We start from the raw sequence: 18,112 nt of genomic DNA, 5'->3' as shown, positions 1-18,112 counted from the left end.
AACCTCTTTAACATGTGTTCCATTTATCACGAGTTAATTTGTTAAAATTTAATTGGAAGGAGATCCAACAATGCAATTAGCTTGATTCTAAAAGTTAAGGTACTGCTAAATTGACACAATTAACAGTGTAAGGATTACATTGAGGCAAATAATAAGAGATCAAAGTAAAATTCGCCACCTACTAATTGGAGGACTAAATTAGCTTTTTCGCATATTATTAATCATAATTAATGAAAATGATTATAAAAAAACATATTATTAGTCATAGTAGGTTTGTGCAGCTTGCAAATCCATGTGAATTTCATGAGGGATACAACTATTAATCACACCAGGTTTATGTAGCTTGCAGAATCCATGTGCTTTCATCAGGGATACATGTGGATGATCTATGATGATATGAGTTGAATAATTAAATCTTGCTTAGAATTCATGAACTTTTTTTTTTAAGGATCTTATAATATGTTAGGTGAAAGCTTAGTAGTCAATAATAGGTGAATCATTTTGAATTGCCCATCTTCAATCATAAGTTTTGGCCAATAAATTATAAAAAGGGAATTGAGTGAGGCTGTTTAAAACTCATATGTAGCAGATAAGCTATTTTTGTCATACAGCCAATGACATTTTTGGGTTTGGGTAGATATTGATTTTGTTGAGAGTTATGGTTTTAGATTTGATTTTTCACAACTTTTTAATGTCATATTATGATTTGTGCATAAAAATAGGTGAAAGAGATGTAACTCCAATAATAATTTACCACCTTAATATGTTGCGAAAAATTGTGTCCCTTTCTGGATAAATATCAAGAATACTACATTTTCCTATCATCTTGTTCTGTTGAAGTATGTAGAACATTATGCCACTGTAACTTTGTAATGTCATACTATTCTTTATTAATTATTAGGGGCTCATAGCTCATAGGAATAATCTTTCTTCTTAACCAATTTGATAAATAGCTTCTGAACATCACATTTGACATTTCTCATATTACTTAAGTAGTACAACAAGATAATTTTTTTCACTTTCCTTCTACCATGAAAGCTAGTGTTTCAAGGTGATACAGTATGAGAGCAAAAACTTGAAATTGTGAAACTTGGGACATTGAGGTGAAATAAATTGGAACATACGTTACACTTCAGCATGGGATGGAGCACTCAACAATTTTGAATTGGATTACATGTCTTCTGGTTTCTCTGCTCTATTGTGATTGCCATTTGATTTTGCATCAAACTGCATTTCCAAGTCCTTTGTGATCATATCATCATCTATCTTTGTTGTTTCTATCTCTTCGATAGCATTTGCCAGTTTTGTCTCCTTATTTTTTCCCCATAGAACAGCATAAAGCCCCATAACAATCAAAAGTGACCCTAAAGCACTGAATTAACAACATAGTTTTAGTAACAGAAATATGCTGATTAAACTTGTTATAAAGGCAAACAATACACTAGACAAGTAAACTCAATACCACTTGTAATAAGGAGACATTTTTACATTTTTACACAAGTATGTGTCAATCTCTTTTGAACTATTAAGTTGAGTTACAACTTGGTCTAAGTTTTGGAGAAAAATTAATCAAGAAAAGATTTTTGAATTTAGTCAGTCCAAAGAGATTGCCACATATATATGTATTGAAAAAAAATAAAACATATATCCAAATGAGTCCAAAATAGATAAGAAATTTGTGAGTAAGTGAAGTGTATACATACGTTCCAACATATAATTTCTCACGAAGCAGGGCCCAACTGGTAATAGCCACTATAACAAGCAACAAGGGAGTGAACACTGAGACATAGAGAGGACCTTTCAACTGGATAGCCCATGAAGTGACAGCAAATGCTAGTGCAGAGCACACAACCCCCTGAAATCAACATTATGATTTTCAAATTAGGACCTTAAAATATATAACAACAACCAAGTCTTAGTCCCAAACTTTTGGGGTCTGCTATTAATCATCAACAGATTAGTCAAGGTCGGCCTTAAAATTATATAGAAGTCACTAATAAGTAATAACTTATGGTTTATATTCTAAAGTCTGAAACATCATTTAGCTATCTAATGAAAACATTTTTAGAACTCTCAGCAACTGAAATCCGGTATACAAACTTGCTGCTCCAAATTAAAGGGGTCTCCATCCCAAGATTTATTCATGAGAAGTGTTTTAGATCATAGGAGCGGAGAGCTCACTAGCTTGATGATATTTGACACTAACGAATGTGACTGAAATTCTTAATTTGTCAACTAGGTTTTCTTTGAAGAGAATTTCCTAGGCCTGGAAATTGAGTATTCCTTGTCCCAGAAAAAGAAAGAATAGAAACACTAATCCTGCAAATCGTTTTCAACAAATCAAGTGAAGTGAAGCATACTGTATAGAGAGCTGCAAGAAGCCACATTGGATTGCTCAATGACCATGCAGAAATGACAGGTTTGAAAATTGCGGCAATGATCCCACACTCAATGAAGCCCATGAAACACATCAATGTGGTACTTGTGTATGGTGCTGAAAACGTCTTGCTCATTCTTGCCTGAAATTATAAAACAGTTAGTACTACAAGGAATCATGAAAGTCTGAAACTTGCACTTGAACCATGCATGCAATATAATACAAATCAATATGCATAAAATCATTCTCACTTTGTAAGTGTGAATAACAGTAATTGGTCCATACCATATGCTAAAGATTTGAAGTATAACTTGGAGAATAATACAATAGTCCAACAAAATCAAAAGCTTTGGTGTAATGGATCTGAGTACTTACTTGGATTATGAACCATATTGACCAAGAGAGAGAACTAAGAATAAGGAGAAAGGGGCCTAAGATGACATTCCCATGGCCACTAGAAGTGGAGCTATTCTTTTCCATATTCTCAGCATATGTCCAGTGAATGCTGGATTCGCCTATATTAATGATGTTTCCATGGTAGAATGACAATATAAGGGCTCCACCTACACATATAATTGTTCCTATTACCTTCGCTTGACCTGGCCTGGTCTTGATTCCCAGAGATTCTTGCCTGCCAAACATCAACTTAAAACTTTTAATTCTTGTACTGAATTGGAAGAAAGGAGTGAACTGCCATTTGAACTATTTCCTGAATAAACAGAAAAATAAGCTACCTGAAAAGGACTGCAAGGATGAAAGTAAATGCTGGAAGTGTGTTAGTTAATGCACATCCAATTGTTGGGCTTGAGTTCTTTAACCCTATAAAGTAAAGGACCATATTTCCAGTTGCCCTGCACTTTGAGTTCATGTTAGGGTACAACTTTGTAAAAAAAATATATAAAAAATCAAATACTAATTGTCACAAACCGAAGCAAAGCTCATATGTAAATTAACGTGTGTTGGACATGTAGAAAACAAAAGACTAGAATATTTTAATTCATCAAGGAAAAGATTGAACAAACATTTCAACTAAAACATGGCCATGATGGCCTAGAACATTTTGGCATGCATACAAAATTACAAACATGATAGTAACTTATGGACTAGGAAGTTCAAGTTTGAAAATGCATACCCTGTTAAGGAACATAAAAATGTCTGGCACAAAATAGACATTGTAATCCTGGGTCTTGTCTTCCTGCAGAAAGATATGAAATATTTATATATATTGTTCTAAAGTGAACCATGAAAAAAGTAATATACATTTTAGTGTAAACATTGCCATTCATAAAATTGTTCATATTATAATACTGGTATTTAACAAAATTGATATGACTCTACCACAGGTTGATATATAGCCGAAATAGTTTCTTTCCACTTCTCATGTTAAAGGAAATTAATCTTGCAGTGCCTTCATCTCATATAGTATATATTAGAAGATGATTACATGCGTCCTGGCACTTCATTCATCCATAAATAATAATGTTGACAAAGAGCACCTATACTGCCTCTTTAGTAGCCTATACACTAGCTTTTACTTGTGAACAGAATGCTTAATAGAGATGAGGAACCAAACCATAAAGTATAAACATATACAAGCTTCCTATGCAACAAATAGTATGAGAGAGAGAGAAACCAAAATGACAGTATAAGATTTGTGGTCATGCAAAAAATAGGAACTGCAATTGAAGAACTTTAGCAAAAGCCTGATGAGTATGGTCTGAGAAGGAGGGGTTATTGAAAGCATTAGGTAGAACATAATAATCATAAATTTATATCTTGCAAATCCAAAATAAATCCACTCTTCCATATTATCTTGATGGGGCACATAAATCAACATCTAGCTAGCACACCTAACACTAATTAAGTGCTCATTAATTTGGGATAATATATTTTGATTGGTTTAATGGGCTTAAAAAAATGAGCCTACAACAAAATGTATTTTTAGTGACGAAAATTAGTGAGGAAATATTTTTCGTCACTAAAAATACAGCTTTAGTGACGAAATATGAATTTCGTCACTAATAATGAAAAAAATTATAACATTTAGCGACGAAAAATAAATTTCGTCGCTATTGTGATCTGAAAAATGAGCGCCAACGGAGGGAAACTTTGGCGCCAGCTTAATTAATCTATAGTGACGAAATATTTCGTCGCTAAAAGTTGAAATTTTTAGTGACGAAATATTTCGTCACTGTAGGTATTATTGTGGATAGTTTTAGTGACGAAAATACTTTCGTCGCTATAAGTAAGAATTAGTGACGAAAAATAGTCGTCACTAAAAATAATAATAGTTTCACACTTATATGTTTTTAGCGACGAAATCACATTTTGTCACTAAAAGTATGTTTTAGTGACGAAATATGAATTTCGTCACTAAAAATAATAATAGTGTTGCACTTATATGTTTTTAGCGACGAAATCACATTTCGTCACTAAAAGTATGCTTTAGTGACGAAATATGAATTTCGTCTCTAAATTTTAACAAGCTTGGGTTCTTTAGTGACGAAACTGGCATTCGTCACTAAAAAACATAAAAAAATGCCTTTTGCGACGACGAAATGAGCATTAGCGACGAAAATATTGCGTCGCTAAAGACCCCTATATAAATATCCTTTTAGTTCACATACCCCTCATTTCATTTCACCCCTAAATTCTGAACACCAAACACAAACAGCAAGCTGTGTCTTCATCGTCACCTGAAGAAGCCAACCAACGCTGAAGCAAGTGCCACCAAAGCCAACCGGTGTCGAAGCCTTCCGATGCTGAAGCCAACCGTCGCCGATAAGCAGACCGTCACTGAGAAGCAGACCGTCGCCATTAAGAGAAGAGATCCGTCGCGGTTATTAGAAGAGAACCGTCGCCGATAACCCAAAAAAAAACCAACCGTCGCCGATTTGGTCATTTCGTCGCCGATTTCAGATCATTCCGTCGCCGGCAAGCATTCCGTCGCCGATTTGAGAGCATTCTGTCACCGATGAGCATTCGTCGCCGTTAAGAGAAGAGAAGCAAACCGTCGCCGTTAAGAGAAGAGAACCGTCACCGATAACCCAAAAAAAACCCAACCGTCGCCGATTTCAGATCATTCCGTCGCCGATGAGCATTCCGTTGCCTATTTGAGAGCATTCCGTCACTGATTTGAGCATATCTTCACTGCTTATTGTACGTCACTCACTCTTTTTCTACTTATTTCTCCATCTCCATCTCCTTTTCCCATTTCTCTGCTTCATTGGTAAATACTGTGAATTTGTAATGTGAAAGGCTTTAATTTTAATGGGTTTTTCTTATTTGGGCTGTTGGGATTTTTTGTGGGAGTAATTATTCACATGCTTTATGCCCATTTTCTGTTTTGCGATTGAAGAAATGTTAGCTTGCTACTGCTTATACAGTGTTAAAGATGCTAAATTTATGGGTTTCTTTTAGTAGTTTGTTTGTTGCATTTACTGCTACTTTTATATGATTTTTGATGTGTTGGTTACCCCAACTGAGTAATCAGTTGGGATACATGTTTGCCTTGATATTTGAAATTTATGCGTCTGCAATGTTTTTTTGTGCTCACCAACTGTTTGATCAATTAAATACTGGAAAGGAAAAGAGAGAGATGAAATTTTGCCTTATATATGCTTTGGTTGGTTGAGCTATACTGACTGGTTTCTTCTTCTTTTTTCATTTTACAGGAAATGCCTTTCTGATAGGAACCTTTTGTAAGTCAAATTAATGTTTAATACTTTAGGAAAGGACATAGTGACATAATTAAATTGTTTTTGGAGTTTATCTCTCTGCGCACTTTGTTGATATTATTAGTATTGTTGGCTATATGGGTTTGGTGAATAGGAGACCCATCAATTGAATTTTCTTTGCATATAGTTTGTAAAGGCTTTTTATTTTTAGTATTGGTGACAAGGTTTTTGGTTGAATGTGATGACAGGGTTAGTGATTGTTTGGGTTGCTGTGGGGGAATAGAAAGAGGCTTAGATCTGTGAAAGTAAAAGACTAAAGTTTAGCCAACAAATCAGACTTGTACTCTTAGCTTGATCATAGTAAGTAAACTCTGTTTAAATACCTATAAAACCCTATACTTGTAATGTTTGTGATTGATTTTGTGGTGGGTTGTTATGTTGGAGCAAGCGGGTGGCTTGCATGGTGTTATAAGGTGGTTTAAATACATATTGGGAGTGTTTTTCAAATCTTGCAAATATGAATGAATATTGTTGATTAGATGTGATGAATAGTATTTTATTTGGTTTCAATACTTGTAAGCATTATAGTTGTGATGTTTGTGATTGGTTTTGTGGTGGGTTGTTGTGTTGGAGCAAGTGGATGGCTTGCATGTTGTTATAAGGTGGTTTAAATACATATTGGGAGTGTTTTTCAATTCTTGCAAATGTGAATGAATATTGTTAATTAGATGTGATGAATATTACTTTATTCGATTTCAATACTTGTAAGCATTATGCATTCATGAATGTGATAGAAGCGCGAGCTAAGCAAGAAGAGGTCCAAAAGATTATTCTTAATTTTTTGAGAATTTTACCTCAAAGTAGTAAGAAAAGGCCATTTATTTTTTGATAAGTAGTAAGAAAAGGCCATCTACAATGACTCAAAAGAGGCTATTTAGTATAGCCTTTAATAACCCTAGAATTCTAGTCCGATGTTGAAGGAATTTGTATTGTTTGATGCTAGAGATGACAATCAGATTTCCTTGTGATGGTTTTGGTAAGATTGTCGAATTGGCTTTTTTTTTTCTTTTTTTTGTGCTTGGATTGGATGTTGTCACAGTAACATATTTAGCCTTTCATAAGAGCTATTCATTATAATGACTGAAGTACTTATAAGTTTAACTTTTCTTTTGCAGGCTAAATTCACATTATTTGCAATAACTTTGGATATTTTCTGAAAGTTGTAAGCTTAGCTTGAGCAAAGTAAGTAAATTTTAGTTGAAAACCTTATAAAACTTTATACTTGTGATGTTGGAAATTGGATTTGTGATGGTATGTTGTGTTGGAGCAAGCGGGTGGCTTGCATGGTGTTATAAGGTGGTTTAAATACATATTGGGAGTGTTTTTAGTTTCTTGAAAATGTGAATGGAACTTGTTAATTAGATATGATGAATATTACTTTATTAGATTTCAATACTTGTAAGCACTCTATACTTGTGATGTTTGTGATTGGTTTTGTGGTGGGTTGTTGTATTGGAGCAAGCGGGTGGCTTGCATGGTGTTATAAGGTTGTTTAAATTCATATTGGGAGTGTTTTTAGTTTCTTGAAAATGTGAATGGAACTTGTTAATTAGATATGATGAATATTACTTTATTCGATTTCAATACTTGTAAGCACTCTATACTTGTGATGTTTGTGATTGGTTTTAGTTTCTTGAAAATGTGAATGGAACTTGTTAATTAGATATGATGAATATTACTTTATTAGATTTCAATACTTGTAAGCACTCTATACTTGTGATGTTTGTGATTGGTTTTGTGGTGGGTTGTTGTATTGGAGCAAGCGGGTGGCTTGCATGGTGTTATAAGGTTGTTTAAATTCATATTGGGAGTGTTTTTAGTTTCTTGAAAATATGAATGGAACTTGTTAATTAGATATGATGAATATTACTTTATTCGATTTCAATACTTGTAAGCACTCTATACTTGTGATGTTTGTGATTGGTTTTAGTTTCTTGAAAATGTGAATGGAACTTGTTAATTAGATATGATGAATATTACTTTATTAGATTTCAATACTTGTAAGCACTCTATACTTGTGATGTTTGTGATTGGTTTTGTGGTGGGTTGTTGTATTGGAGCAAGCGGGTGGCTTGCATGGTGTTATAAGGTTGTTTAAATTCATATTGGGAGTGTTTTTAGTTTCTTGAAAATGTGAATGGAACTTGTTAATTAGATATGATAAATATTACTTTATTCGATTTCAATACTTGTAAGCACTCTATACTTGTGATGTTTGTGATTGGTTTTAGTTTCTTGAAAATGTGAATGAAACTTGTTAATTAGATATGATGAATATTACTTTATTCGATTTCAATACTTGTAAGCACTCTATACTTGTGATGTTTGTGATTGATTTTGTGATGGGTTGTTGTATTGGAGCAAGCGGGTGGCTTGCATGGTGCTATAAGGTTGTTTAAATTCATATTGGGAGTGTTTTTAGTTTCTTGAAAATGTGAATGGAACTTGTTAATTAGATATAATGAATATTACTTTATTCAATTTCAATACTTGTAAGCACTCTATACTTGTGATGTTTGTGATTGGTTTTGTGGTGGGTTGTTGTATTGGAGCAAGCGGGTGGCTTGCATGGTGCTATAAGGTGGTTTAAATTCATATTGGGAGTGTTTTTAGTTTCTTGAAAATGTGAATGGAACTTGTTAATTAGATATAATGAATATTACTTTATTCAATTTCAATACTTGTAAGCACTCTATACTTGTGATGTTTGTGATTAGTTTTGTGGTGGGTTGTTGTATTGGAGCAAGCGGGTGGCTTGCATGGTGCTATAAGGTGGTTTAAATTCATATTGGAAGTGTATATTTGTGCGTGCAACGTATATTTGTTTAAGTATTAATATAGACTTGTGCATTCATGAATGTGATAGAACTTTATCTCAGTGGCTTATAGACTTAGATGTTAGAATACATTATGCATGAGTTGTCCTTATCTTACTAAAGGAGGATTCATTTTATAATTGTAGTCAAACATGGATAAAAGTTGGATGACAATGGGTAAGACACCCGATGGCAGATTAAGTCATCCATATATTGAAGGGGTGAATGCATTTATTAATTCTGCAAGAGCGGTTGTGGACTTGAGTGGTAATATTCCGTGTCCGTGTATTCACTGTGTGAATTGCTATCGACAATCTCCTCAAATTGTGCGTATCCATTTGCTTCATCGTGGAATTATGCAATCTTATATTAATTGGTATAATCATGGAGAACCTCGTGTATTGAACGAGAACATTCATGATAATGAAATGTCGGATGGTGATCATATGGATGGTATCGATGCCTTGGTAGATGACCGAATTAGAGGGGAACCAAGAAATGCAACCGAAGATGAGGAGGTGCGTCATTTTGACAAACTTGAGGAAGATGCAAAACGTGAGTTGTATCCGGGTTGCACTGATTATAGTATCTTGAAGTTTGTTATTGAGATGTTGAATGTAAAAGTAATGACCAACTTGAGTAATAAGGGACTTGATATGATGCTAGAATTGCTGACAAAGGTTTTACCGAAAGGTAACTTGGTTCCAAGGTCAACTTATGAAGCAAAGAAGATATTACGTGACTTGGGTATGTCATACGAGCATATAGATGCATGCAAAAATGATTGTGCATTATTTTGGAAGGAAAATGAAAATCTTGATAAATGTCCGGTGTGTGAGGTGCCTAGGTACAAAGATACACGTACCCAAGGTAAGAAGATTCCTCATAAAGTATTGCGTTACTTTCCGTTGACACCGAGATTGAGGAGATTGTACATGTCAAGCCAAAGAGCTAAGGACATGAGATGGTATATAGACAAACGTGTGGACGATGGGATAATGAGGCATCCGGCTGATAGTGAGGAGTGGAAGGAATTTGATTTGCAACATTCTGATTTTGCCCTCGAACCTCGCAATGTAAGGTTAGGGTTGGCTACAGATGGATTTAATCTTTTTGGGAATATGAACAATAATTATAGTATGTGGCCTGTCATACTTATCCCCTATAATTTACCGCCTTGGTTGGTTATGAAGGAGCCATATTTTATGTTGTCCTTGCTTATTCCCGGTCCCCATCAACCGGGGAATGATATTGATATTTACTTGAAACCATTGGTTGATGAGTTGAAGGAGTTGTGGGAAGAAGGTGTAGAAACTTATGATGCTTATAGTAAAGAGCATTTTCAGATGCGTGCAACTTTGTTGTGGACAATACATGACTATCCTGGATTTGGTAACGTATCCGGGTGGAGGACAAAGGGTTATCATTCTTGTTACACTTGCAACGATCAACCATATTCAGTGTATTATATGTTGTGATTAATTAAGTATAAATAACTAATACTCGAATGTTACTTAATTAGACAAATAATAATGACGGTCAAGTTCCTGAATTGGCAAAAATCTACAAAGATGTTCATTTTAATCCAAATACAAATAGGTGGATACAGCCTGAGGATGAAGCGACATATGTATGTATATCATTCCATCCCTATTATTTCATCTTTATCATGTTTGTAAAGTTATAGCATATGTATTATTAATGTTGTGATTGCTTGTTTTTTTCTCTTTCAAATGGTAGGAAACTATTCTTAAAGTGCAAGAGGATCATTGTCAAGATCCTAATGCAATTCCCCTTACACAAGAGGAGATCTCAAATTTGGTTTTTAAGAAGAAATCCGGTATTGTAAAAGGACTTGGCATGAGACCTTCCTCTTCTCTAGTAACCACTGCCTCATCTAATTCCTCGGTGGAGTATATTCATCGTTTAGAAAGTGAGATAATTGAGCTCAAAGAGGCAAGAGCCAGGGACGAAGAGGAGCGAGCTAAGGAGCAAGAGGCACGAGCTAAGCAAGATGAGGTCCAAAACAATATTCTTAATTTTTTGAGGAGCAAGGGTTATGATGATGCTTTTACTTATGGAGGTGGTTCATCTTCAAGCTAAATCACTTATTGGTTAGTACTTTATCTTTAAATTAAAACACTTCATTTTTTATGTATCATTAGAAACTAATATTTGTCACGTGATAGGTTATTTAATCTTTAGTTTATGATACTGAAGATATAGAAGTGAATTTTCTGTTGGCACTATGTAGAATTATATTTGACTAAAGATTTATATTTAACTGAAGATTTATATTTGTGCAGATTTCTTATTGGTGGATTTAGGGGATTTCCTTTAGGCATTATTTGAAGACATATGAGGACATCTTCCGTTAGTTCTAAGTATATTGTGCCACATTTTTTGTATTGTTATAAAACATCTTAAGTTATTGTATGTGTTGCAAACAATTATTGTATGTGTTGCAAACACTTATTGTATGGAAAGAGTTTGAATTGGATACTTACTTTAATTTTAACTTGTAGAATGTATGGATCGATTTTTTATAAATGTGTTGTTAAAATAAATATGTTAATCAAATGTGAGGTTTTAATAATATAATGACAGGTTATAGGTTAATATCAACGCTATGAAAATAATAAAAATAGAAAATAAGTTTTAGTGACGAATTTTTTCGTCACAAATATGGCAACAAAAAATTGTTTTAGTGACGAAATATTTCGTCACTAAATGCAGCGGAATTTTGTAAGAAATGGTTTTAGTGACGAAAATTTTCGTCACTATATGTGTCTGAATTTTCTTAAAAATAGTTTTAGTGACGAATTTTTTCGTCACTAAATGTACCCGAAAATAGTTTTAGTGACGAAATATTTCGTCACTAAATATGATTTAATAAACTGAAATAGTTTTAGTGACGAAAATATTTCGTCACTAAATACTGTTTTTAGCGAGGAAAACATTTAGTGACGAAACGTTTTCGTCGCTAAAAGTTTTTTTTTTAAAAAACAAATCGGACTTTTAGTGACGAAAAATTTCGTCGCTAGGACTTTTAGCGACGGGGCTACAGCGACGAAACGAATTTCGTCACTAAAAGTCCAATTTCGTCACTAAAGGTTCTTAGTGACGAAAAACAGGACTTTTAGTGACGAATTTTTTCGTCACTAAAAATACATTTTCTTGTAGTGTGAGAAAAATACAGATGCACCTAAAATAAGTAAATCTTTAAGAACTAGACATAAGCTAATTAAGTTTCTTTTAAGGGTCATCAAAATGAACACGCAAGAAGTGACATATAGAGCATTTATAGCTCATGCTTTAGCCATGCAAAAAAACAACCGAGCGTATTTAATTATTTATATGTACTTTTCGGCTAACTACTATAGGTCTCTCTACCTAGCATATTGTATGAACTACGTGGCAAACATGCCAAGCCTAGTGAAATGCAACATCCATTTTGTCATTCACAGAGTTCTCAACAGTTTCAACATTCAATATCTTCAAGGATCTTCTGATTAATTGCAAGTTCAGAACTTTTGATAAGGTTGTGGAAAACTCTCTCTCTCGATGAGTTATAGTATAACCAATAAAAAAGAAGAAAAATTTCATGGTTATAAACTCATTTTCACATGGAAATTAAATGAGAATCCTATACTACAAAAAGTTCATTCTATTTTCTAGACACAAGCAATATATATCTATATATATATATATTTTGCTAAATAAAAATGGGGGATTTATGGTTATATTACACCCCGGGCAGGGCGTCAGGCGAACCGAATTTATGGTAACTGCTTGTGCAGGGTTTTAACCCCACTAAGGATGCTCACCAACGGACTCCTGTGGGTAGCAGGACTCGAACCTAGGTGTGTTGCACGAAGTGCCCGAGCCTTACCCACTCAGCCAAACCCCGTTGGCATATATATATATATATATATATCATGATTTTCAATATAAAAATATCAGATAACCTATATTTACAATGAAAAGCTCCAACGTCATTCTCTTTCCACAAATGGAACAGCTAAACATGTATCATGTATGTGAGTGAACGTGTGGATAGCCCACGTGAACATAAGAAAGAGAAAATTTTGAATTAAACAAAAAGACTGTAAGAAAAGCATGGTACTTAATTATCAAGTCAGATACAAGAAATCAAAACAAATTTCCATATATAGCAAGAAAAGTCCAAACTCCACCAACTCTAAAACAAACAACACAAACAAGCAAAATGTGCATGACTCAAGCAAAAACTATGCATATGCAAGAAACAACCAAAACAGAGTTATGATGATCGCTGGATATATAATATGTATACTTTATCAACTATTATTTTTTTTCTTTTTTGAGAGTTTTTATATTACCGCTCCATGAAATAAGCAAAGGGAGCAATTGCCACGGTTGCAAACAGAAGCCTGTAAGCCACGAGGACAAGAGGGTGCATTCCAGAGTGCATGGCAAACATTGATGTGAAGTTCATCCCTGCATAGCCTAACTGCACAAGAACAATGGACACAAAAGGTAGAAGATCACCACCAGCCATTGTTTCTTGCAGTAGTTGTACTAGTATTTCAGTACTACTTCTCAAAGAGGGAAATAGAGGTTGTTTTATAGAGAGAGAGAGAGAGAGAGAGAGAGAGAGAGAGAGATAGAGATGTTTAGAGGATGAGAAATGATGTATGAAGGAATAGATATATTTATAGAGGACACTCAAAGCTAGATGCAATAGAAAGTAGTAGTAACTCTAAATAGAGAATCTTGCATTGCATGGAAAAGAGAGAAACCGTTGAAGATTGATTTTCTCTCTCTCATTCTTTCAACACTTGGACCTATGCATGGAAATAACAAGTGGAAGCGAGCAATTTTGTGCTGGGTATTGCCACTTTGGAGAAATTATACAATACTCTAATAGACTATGTTATTTGTCCACTATTTTACTAAAAAGTTTTCATTTGTTTAAAATTGCTGAGTCAGTAATCAGTTTTTATTTAAAAAAAATTATTAACTCAATAATTTTAAACATGTGAAAATTTTTTAATAAAATGATAGATTACGTCATTTGTTTATCATGAAGATCTTATAATTTCTCCCTCCTTTAACCACATTCACAGGCTTCAAGCAAGAGCAAATTCCTTCCCCTGCCATGTCAGCAGAAGCTAGAAATGGGATCCACCTCTGAATAAAATGGTGGGTCTTCAATACCTTCCCCTCTTGGCCTTACATAGCAGCTAGCTGCTAAAGCTTTATGTTTTTACCAACTGGTGCAATTTAGTTGGGTAAAGAAAAGTTGTAATGCCTGGCTATTTGGATTCAATAAGGCAGGAAAACCCACAATTCAGATATAGCTTGTGTAGCCTCTATGCCATGACCAAAGGATTGGCTCCTCTCTGCAACAAGATTCATGCTATGGATGTTTGCAAAACTTTGTAACATGTGCCCTGGTTTAATTAAAAAGTAAAAATTGATACACCAATATTTCTAATGCATTAATGATTTTAGTTAACTACTCTATAATTGTTAATTTGGAATATGAAGTACGACTAGGCAGGACAAAAATTGTCTTTCTAATTATTAGTGTTTCACTTTGTATTTTATCGATTACAGTATGTTATGTGTTTAATTTTTTCATTGTATATTTTCCTCATTTTACAAGGAAAAGACAAATACAATGGATTGTAATTGGTGGAACGACAATTTTAGAACATCGACTAGACAAATGGTGTAAATTTTATTCAATTTTCAGAAAATTTTGAACAAGGGTAGAATATACCATAAAGACTTTTAATTTTGTTCTTTTGGCCTTTTAAGTAATAAATAAAGGCTTCTTGGAGGAGGAGGAGAAGTAGGTAATGTAATTAAGAAAACATACTGAGTAACAGCTGTTTGTATGGTGTCCACAGTTTTGAAAATTAATTGATATTCATTGCTGAGATCTTTCTCGTGCTCTTCTCTCAAATCTTTTGCAATACATGACCGATTAATTTTTTATACCACTTGTCAATACAAATTCTTTGCACTAATTTCTGTGTTCCACTATATATTTCATCAAAAATTAATTCTAGGACCATACAGTTGTGAGTTGTAGTATTTTATATGGTCCTCGTTTGCGAGTGACAAAAAAAAAAAAAAAAAAAAAAAAAAAAAAAAAACAATTTTAGTATCACATAAAACTTTATAAATTTTGTCACAATTATTTTATGTGACAGATTGTAATTGACTATATATTATTTTCATATAAATCCATCATTTTTTTTTCTATCACTTAATGTATGCCACATGTACAGTTGTGGCTAAAATTGTGGTATTTTATGTGATCTTAGAATTTTTGAGATAAAAAGTGGTGAGTACATATGAAAGTAATAGGCAGCTAGTCTCAACTTGCCATGTAAAGTAGTTTTGGTTTTTTTTTTATGTGGTACTAGAATTATTCATATTCCATAAGATATATATAAATATAAATTTTTTTTTTTTTTTTTACTTTCTTAAAAATAAATAAAGTATAAAATTAAAAAAATCAAACACATGACATATCACAATTGGTAGATAATAAAGTGAAATAAGAAAAGTGAGAATGAGTATTTTAAAAAATTTTAGAACCACAATCAATTCCACAATTATCAGATGTTCCTAATTGTGAGTGGTGGGGAAAAAAAAAGTAGTAAGTTTATATGAAAATGACAGGCTACTAATCACAATTTGCCACATACAATAATTGTAAAAATGTGAATGAAATTGGTTATGGTCTTAGAATAACTTGAGGATTTTTGGTCATATGTATCTTGGGTTAGAAAAAGTATTTACTATATGTATCTTGGGTGTGGACTTCAATTTTGACAAGTAAATGACACTTGGAATGACTCGTGAGTCCCTAACTTAATAGGAATTCAAATCAAATGGGGAATGGTTAGATATTCAAAGAGGTCTGGACATCTCACTTGTAAAAAAAAAATGAAAAAGTTTCGGACCAAACAACCTTAATTGAGTCTTAGAAATAATATCGAAAGATCCTTGCAGGAGTTTGGGATATTTTAAAATGGGGTAAGCAAGGACAATTCTTCTAATTCATCCCCTCCTAAGGGAAGATAAAGTATTCTAGGTTCCTAGTTCAACATGAAAGTTCTTAACAAAATTAGCATATAGATAACCCAAGAATCGCAAAATAATGATAGAAACCCAATCGAAGAAAAGGAATGAAAGCAATTATAGAAGCTAAAAATTTAAGAAATTATACCAACAAGGTCAGTTATAGGAAAAAGAATCAACTTAGAAGAGGAATGTATTTTATGTGATACAAGAAAGGACACTCTAGAGCATCTGCTTACAATATGTTCACCTAGAAAAATCCTATGGGTTTATTCTCATTAGCTGGTTAGATTTAGGGGAATTAATATTTCTACTAATTTTGGGTGGATCAAGCTAGTCATAGAACCAAAAGAGAAGTCAAGAATTCTAAAAGAAGAAGCGGGGAATTCACATTCTTCTATTTTTGCAAAACCTATTATGAATGACAAGAAACAAACTCATGAAGCAACAACGAAGCAAAGTTCTAGACCCAAATCCACTATTTGTCAAGATCAATTTCGACACGATTGTTTTTAAGATTGTTAGAAAAATATAAAATAATATGTTGTTAATCCCGCAGTTCAAACCTCTCTCCTTTTCAACAGTTGGCTGAAATCATAAAAGTGAAGTTATTTTTGTATAGACACTGATGATAGAAGAACAAAGCCAGCTGAAACCCTTCAAGAGTTGAAACCCATGCGACAATTCTAGGCTCATATCAATATCAAAATCAATTAAAATGGGATACAATTTTTTGATTTGTGAAGGAGATGTTATGAATGTGATCCTCCCGTTATGGAACCACTCATCTTTGCCAAATCGGTCTATAGAGCACCTAATTGAAGAAGCGAGAATTATTCTCCGATCCTTCTCTAGTTGGTTTGTAAATCGCAAGCATTAATTAGGTAGGACAAAAAATTCTTTAATATTAATTCACTTTCCATTTTTTTAAAAGGAAAATGTGTTAAAAGAATGTGCCATAAATTTTATTGCAAGAAATTTATAAACATAATTAATTTGATTAGTGCCACATCAAAATCATCATAAACTTTTGTTGTTGTTGTTGTTGCTACCTTTGATAATTCTCTTTTTCCTTCTATAATTCTTATAGTACCCCACACATACTTCACCAACTTTTCAAAATTTGAAATATTCCGCTACTATCATTAATGGAAAGAGAATAACGAATATGTTGATTTCCTTCAAATCTTAAGGGTATGTTTGGTAAACTGAATGAGGATTACAATAGGAATTGTAATTTTTATTACTAGGAATAAAATGTGTTGTAATATAATAACTAAACCTATTTAGTAGTTTGGTTGTGAGTTATAACATTAGAATGAAACTTAACATTTATTTTAGGAAATTTCTTACTCATACAATTATATCTCCTTAAAAATTGTTATTTTTAAATTTAAGAGAGATGTGTTATTTTTTATGATTTTTTATTTTTATAATTATTAGATGTATATGAAAAGTTTGTTTACTTGGAAATATATTAAGTTTTAAAATTATTGCTCTTACTAAGGAATAGCTAATACAACCTTTTAAAGATGAATAGTTATTCCTCATTTTGAAGAATAACTATTCATAAGGAATGATTATTCCTTATAATAAAAACATAACCAAACTAAAGAATAACTAAACCATAGGAATAACTGTTACATTACAGCGCCTATTACAGTTTACCAAACATACCCCAAATGAAGGAAGTGTCATTTCCACTAAGTTTTGGATTGGTTTGTCATTCCTTAAACCTTAAGAGTGGTTTTTGTAATTCACCATCAATTTGTTCTCAAAAGAAGTAGTATTATTTTAGGATATATAGAAATGGAACAAAATTTTCTCCATTTCACCTTAAATGGACACTTTAAATGAAGTCTATTTCACAATTACGATTTTTATTTTTTTGAATCTAATAGTATACAAATGGTTGCATCACGTGGCAATCCATATATTGTTAGATTTGTAATATTTAACCTAAAACATAAAATTGATCCATTTCAAGTGGAAGGAGAATGGAAGGAGAATAACTAATATGTTGATTTCCTTCAAATCTCAAATGAAGAGTGTCATTTCCATTAAGTTTTGGGTTGGTTTGTCATTCCTTAGACCTTAAGAGT

At 33.0% G+C, this 18,112-nt stretch overlaps 2 protein-coding genes across 2 annotated transcripts; one reads left to right on the top strand and one right to left on the bottom strand.

The window, feature by feature from the left end:
- Positions 1-1,075: 1,075 nt before the first annotated feature.
- Positions 1,076-13,470, bottom strand: LOC126716710 (WAT1-related protein At1g09380). Its single transcript, XM_050417650.1, has 7 exons — positions 13,292-13,470; positions 3,510-3,572; positions 3,112-3,228; positions 2,753-3,008; positions 2,361-2,519; positions 1,704-1,855; positions 1,076-1,372 (listed from the first exon to the last, which is right to left on the bottom strand). Exons 1-7 carry the CDS (start codon positions 13,468-13,470, stop codon positions 1,171-1,173), a joined length of 1,128 nt encoding a protein of 375 aa, XP_050273607.1. The 3' UTR covers positions 1,076-1,170.
- Positions 5,037-11,408, top strand: LOC126716709 (uncharacterized). The gene is made up of 7 exons (XM_050417649.1): positions 5,037-5,536; positions 6,052-6,078; positions 6,303-6,414; positions 7,230-7,296; positions 9,077-10,560; positions 10,671-11,044; positions 11,237-11,408. Exon 5 carries the CDS (start codon positions 9,083-9,085, stop codon positions 10,406-10,408), a length of 1,326 nt encoding a protein of 441 aa, XP_050273606.1. The 5' UTR covers positions 5,037-5,536; positions 6,052-6,078; positions 6,303-6,414; positions 7,230-7,296; positions 9,077-9,082; the 3' UTR covers positions 10,409-10,560; positions 10,671-11,044; positions 11,237-11,408.
- Positions 13,471-18,112: the final 4,642 nt, after the last annotated feature.

The sequence above is a fragment of the Quercus robur genome, chromosome 3 (genome assembly GCF_932294415.1).
Source record: "Quercus robur chromosome 3, dhQueRobu3.1, whole genome shotgun sequence".
NCBI lineage: Eukaryota > Viridiplantae > Streptophyta > Magnoliopsida > Fagales > Fagaceae > Quercus > Quercus robur.
This window is presented reverse-complemented; position numbering and strand designations above follow the sequence as displayed.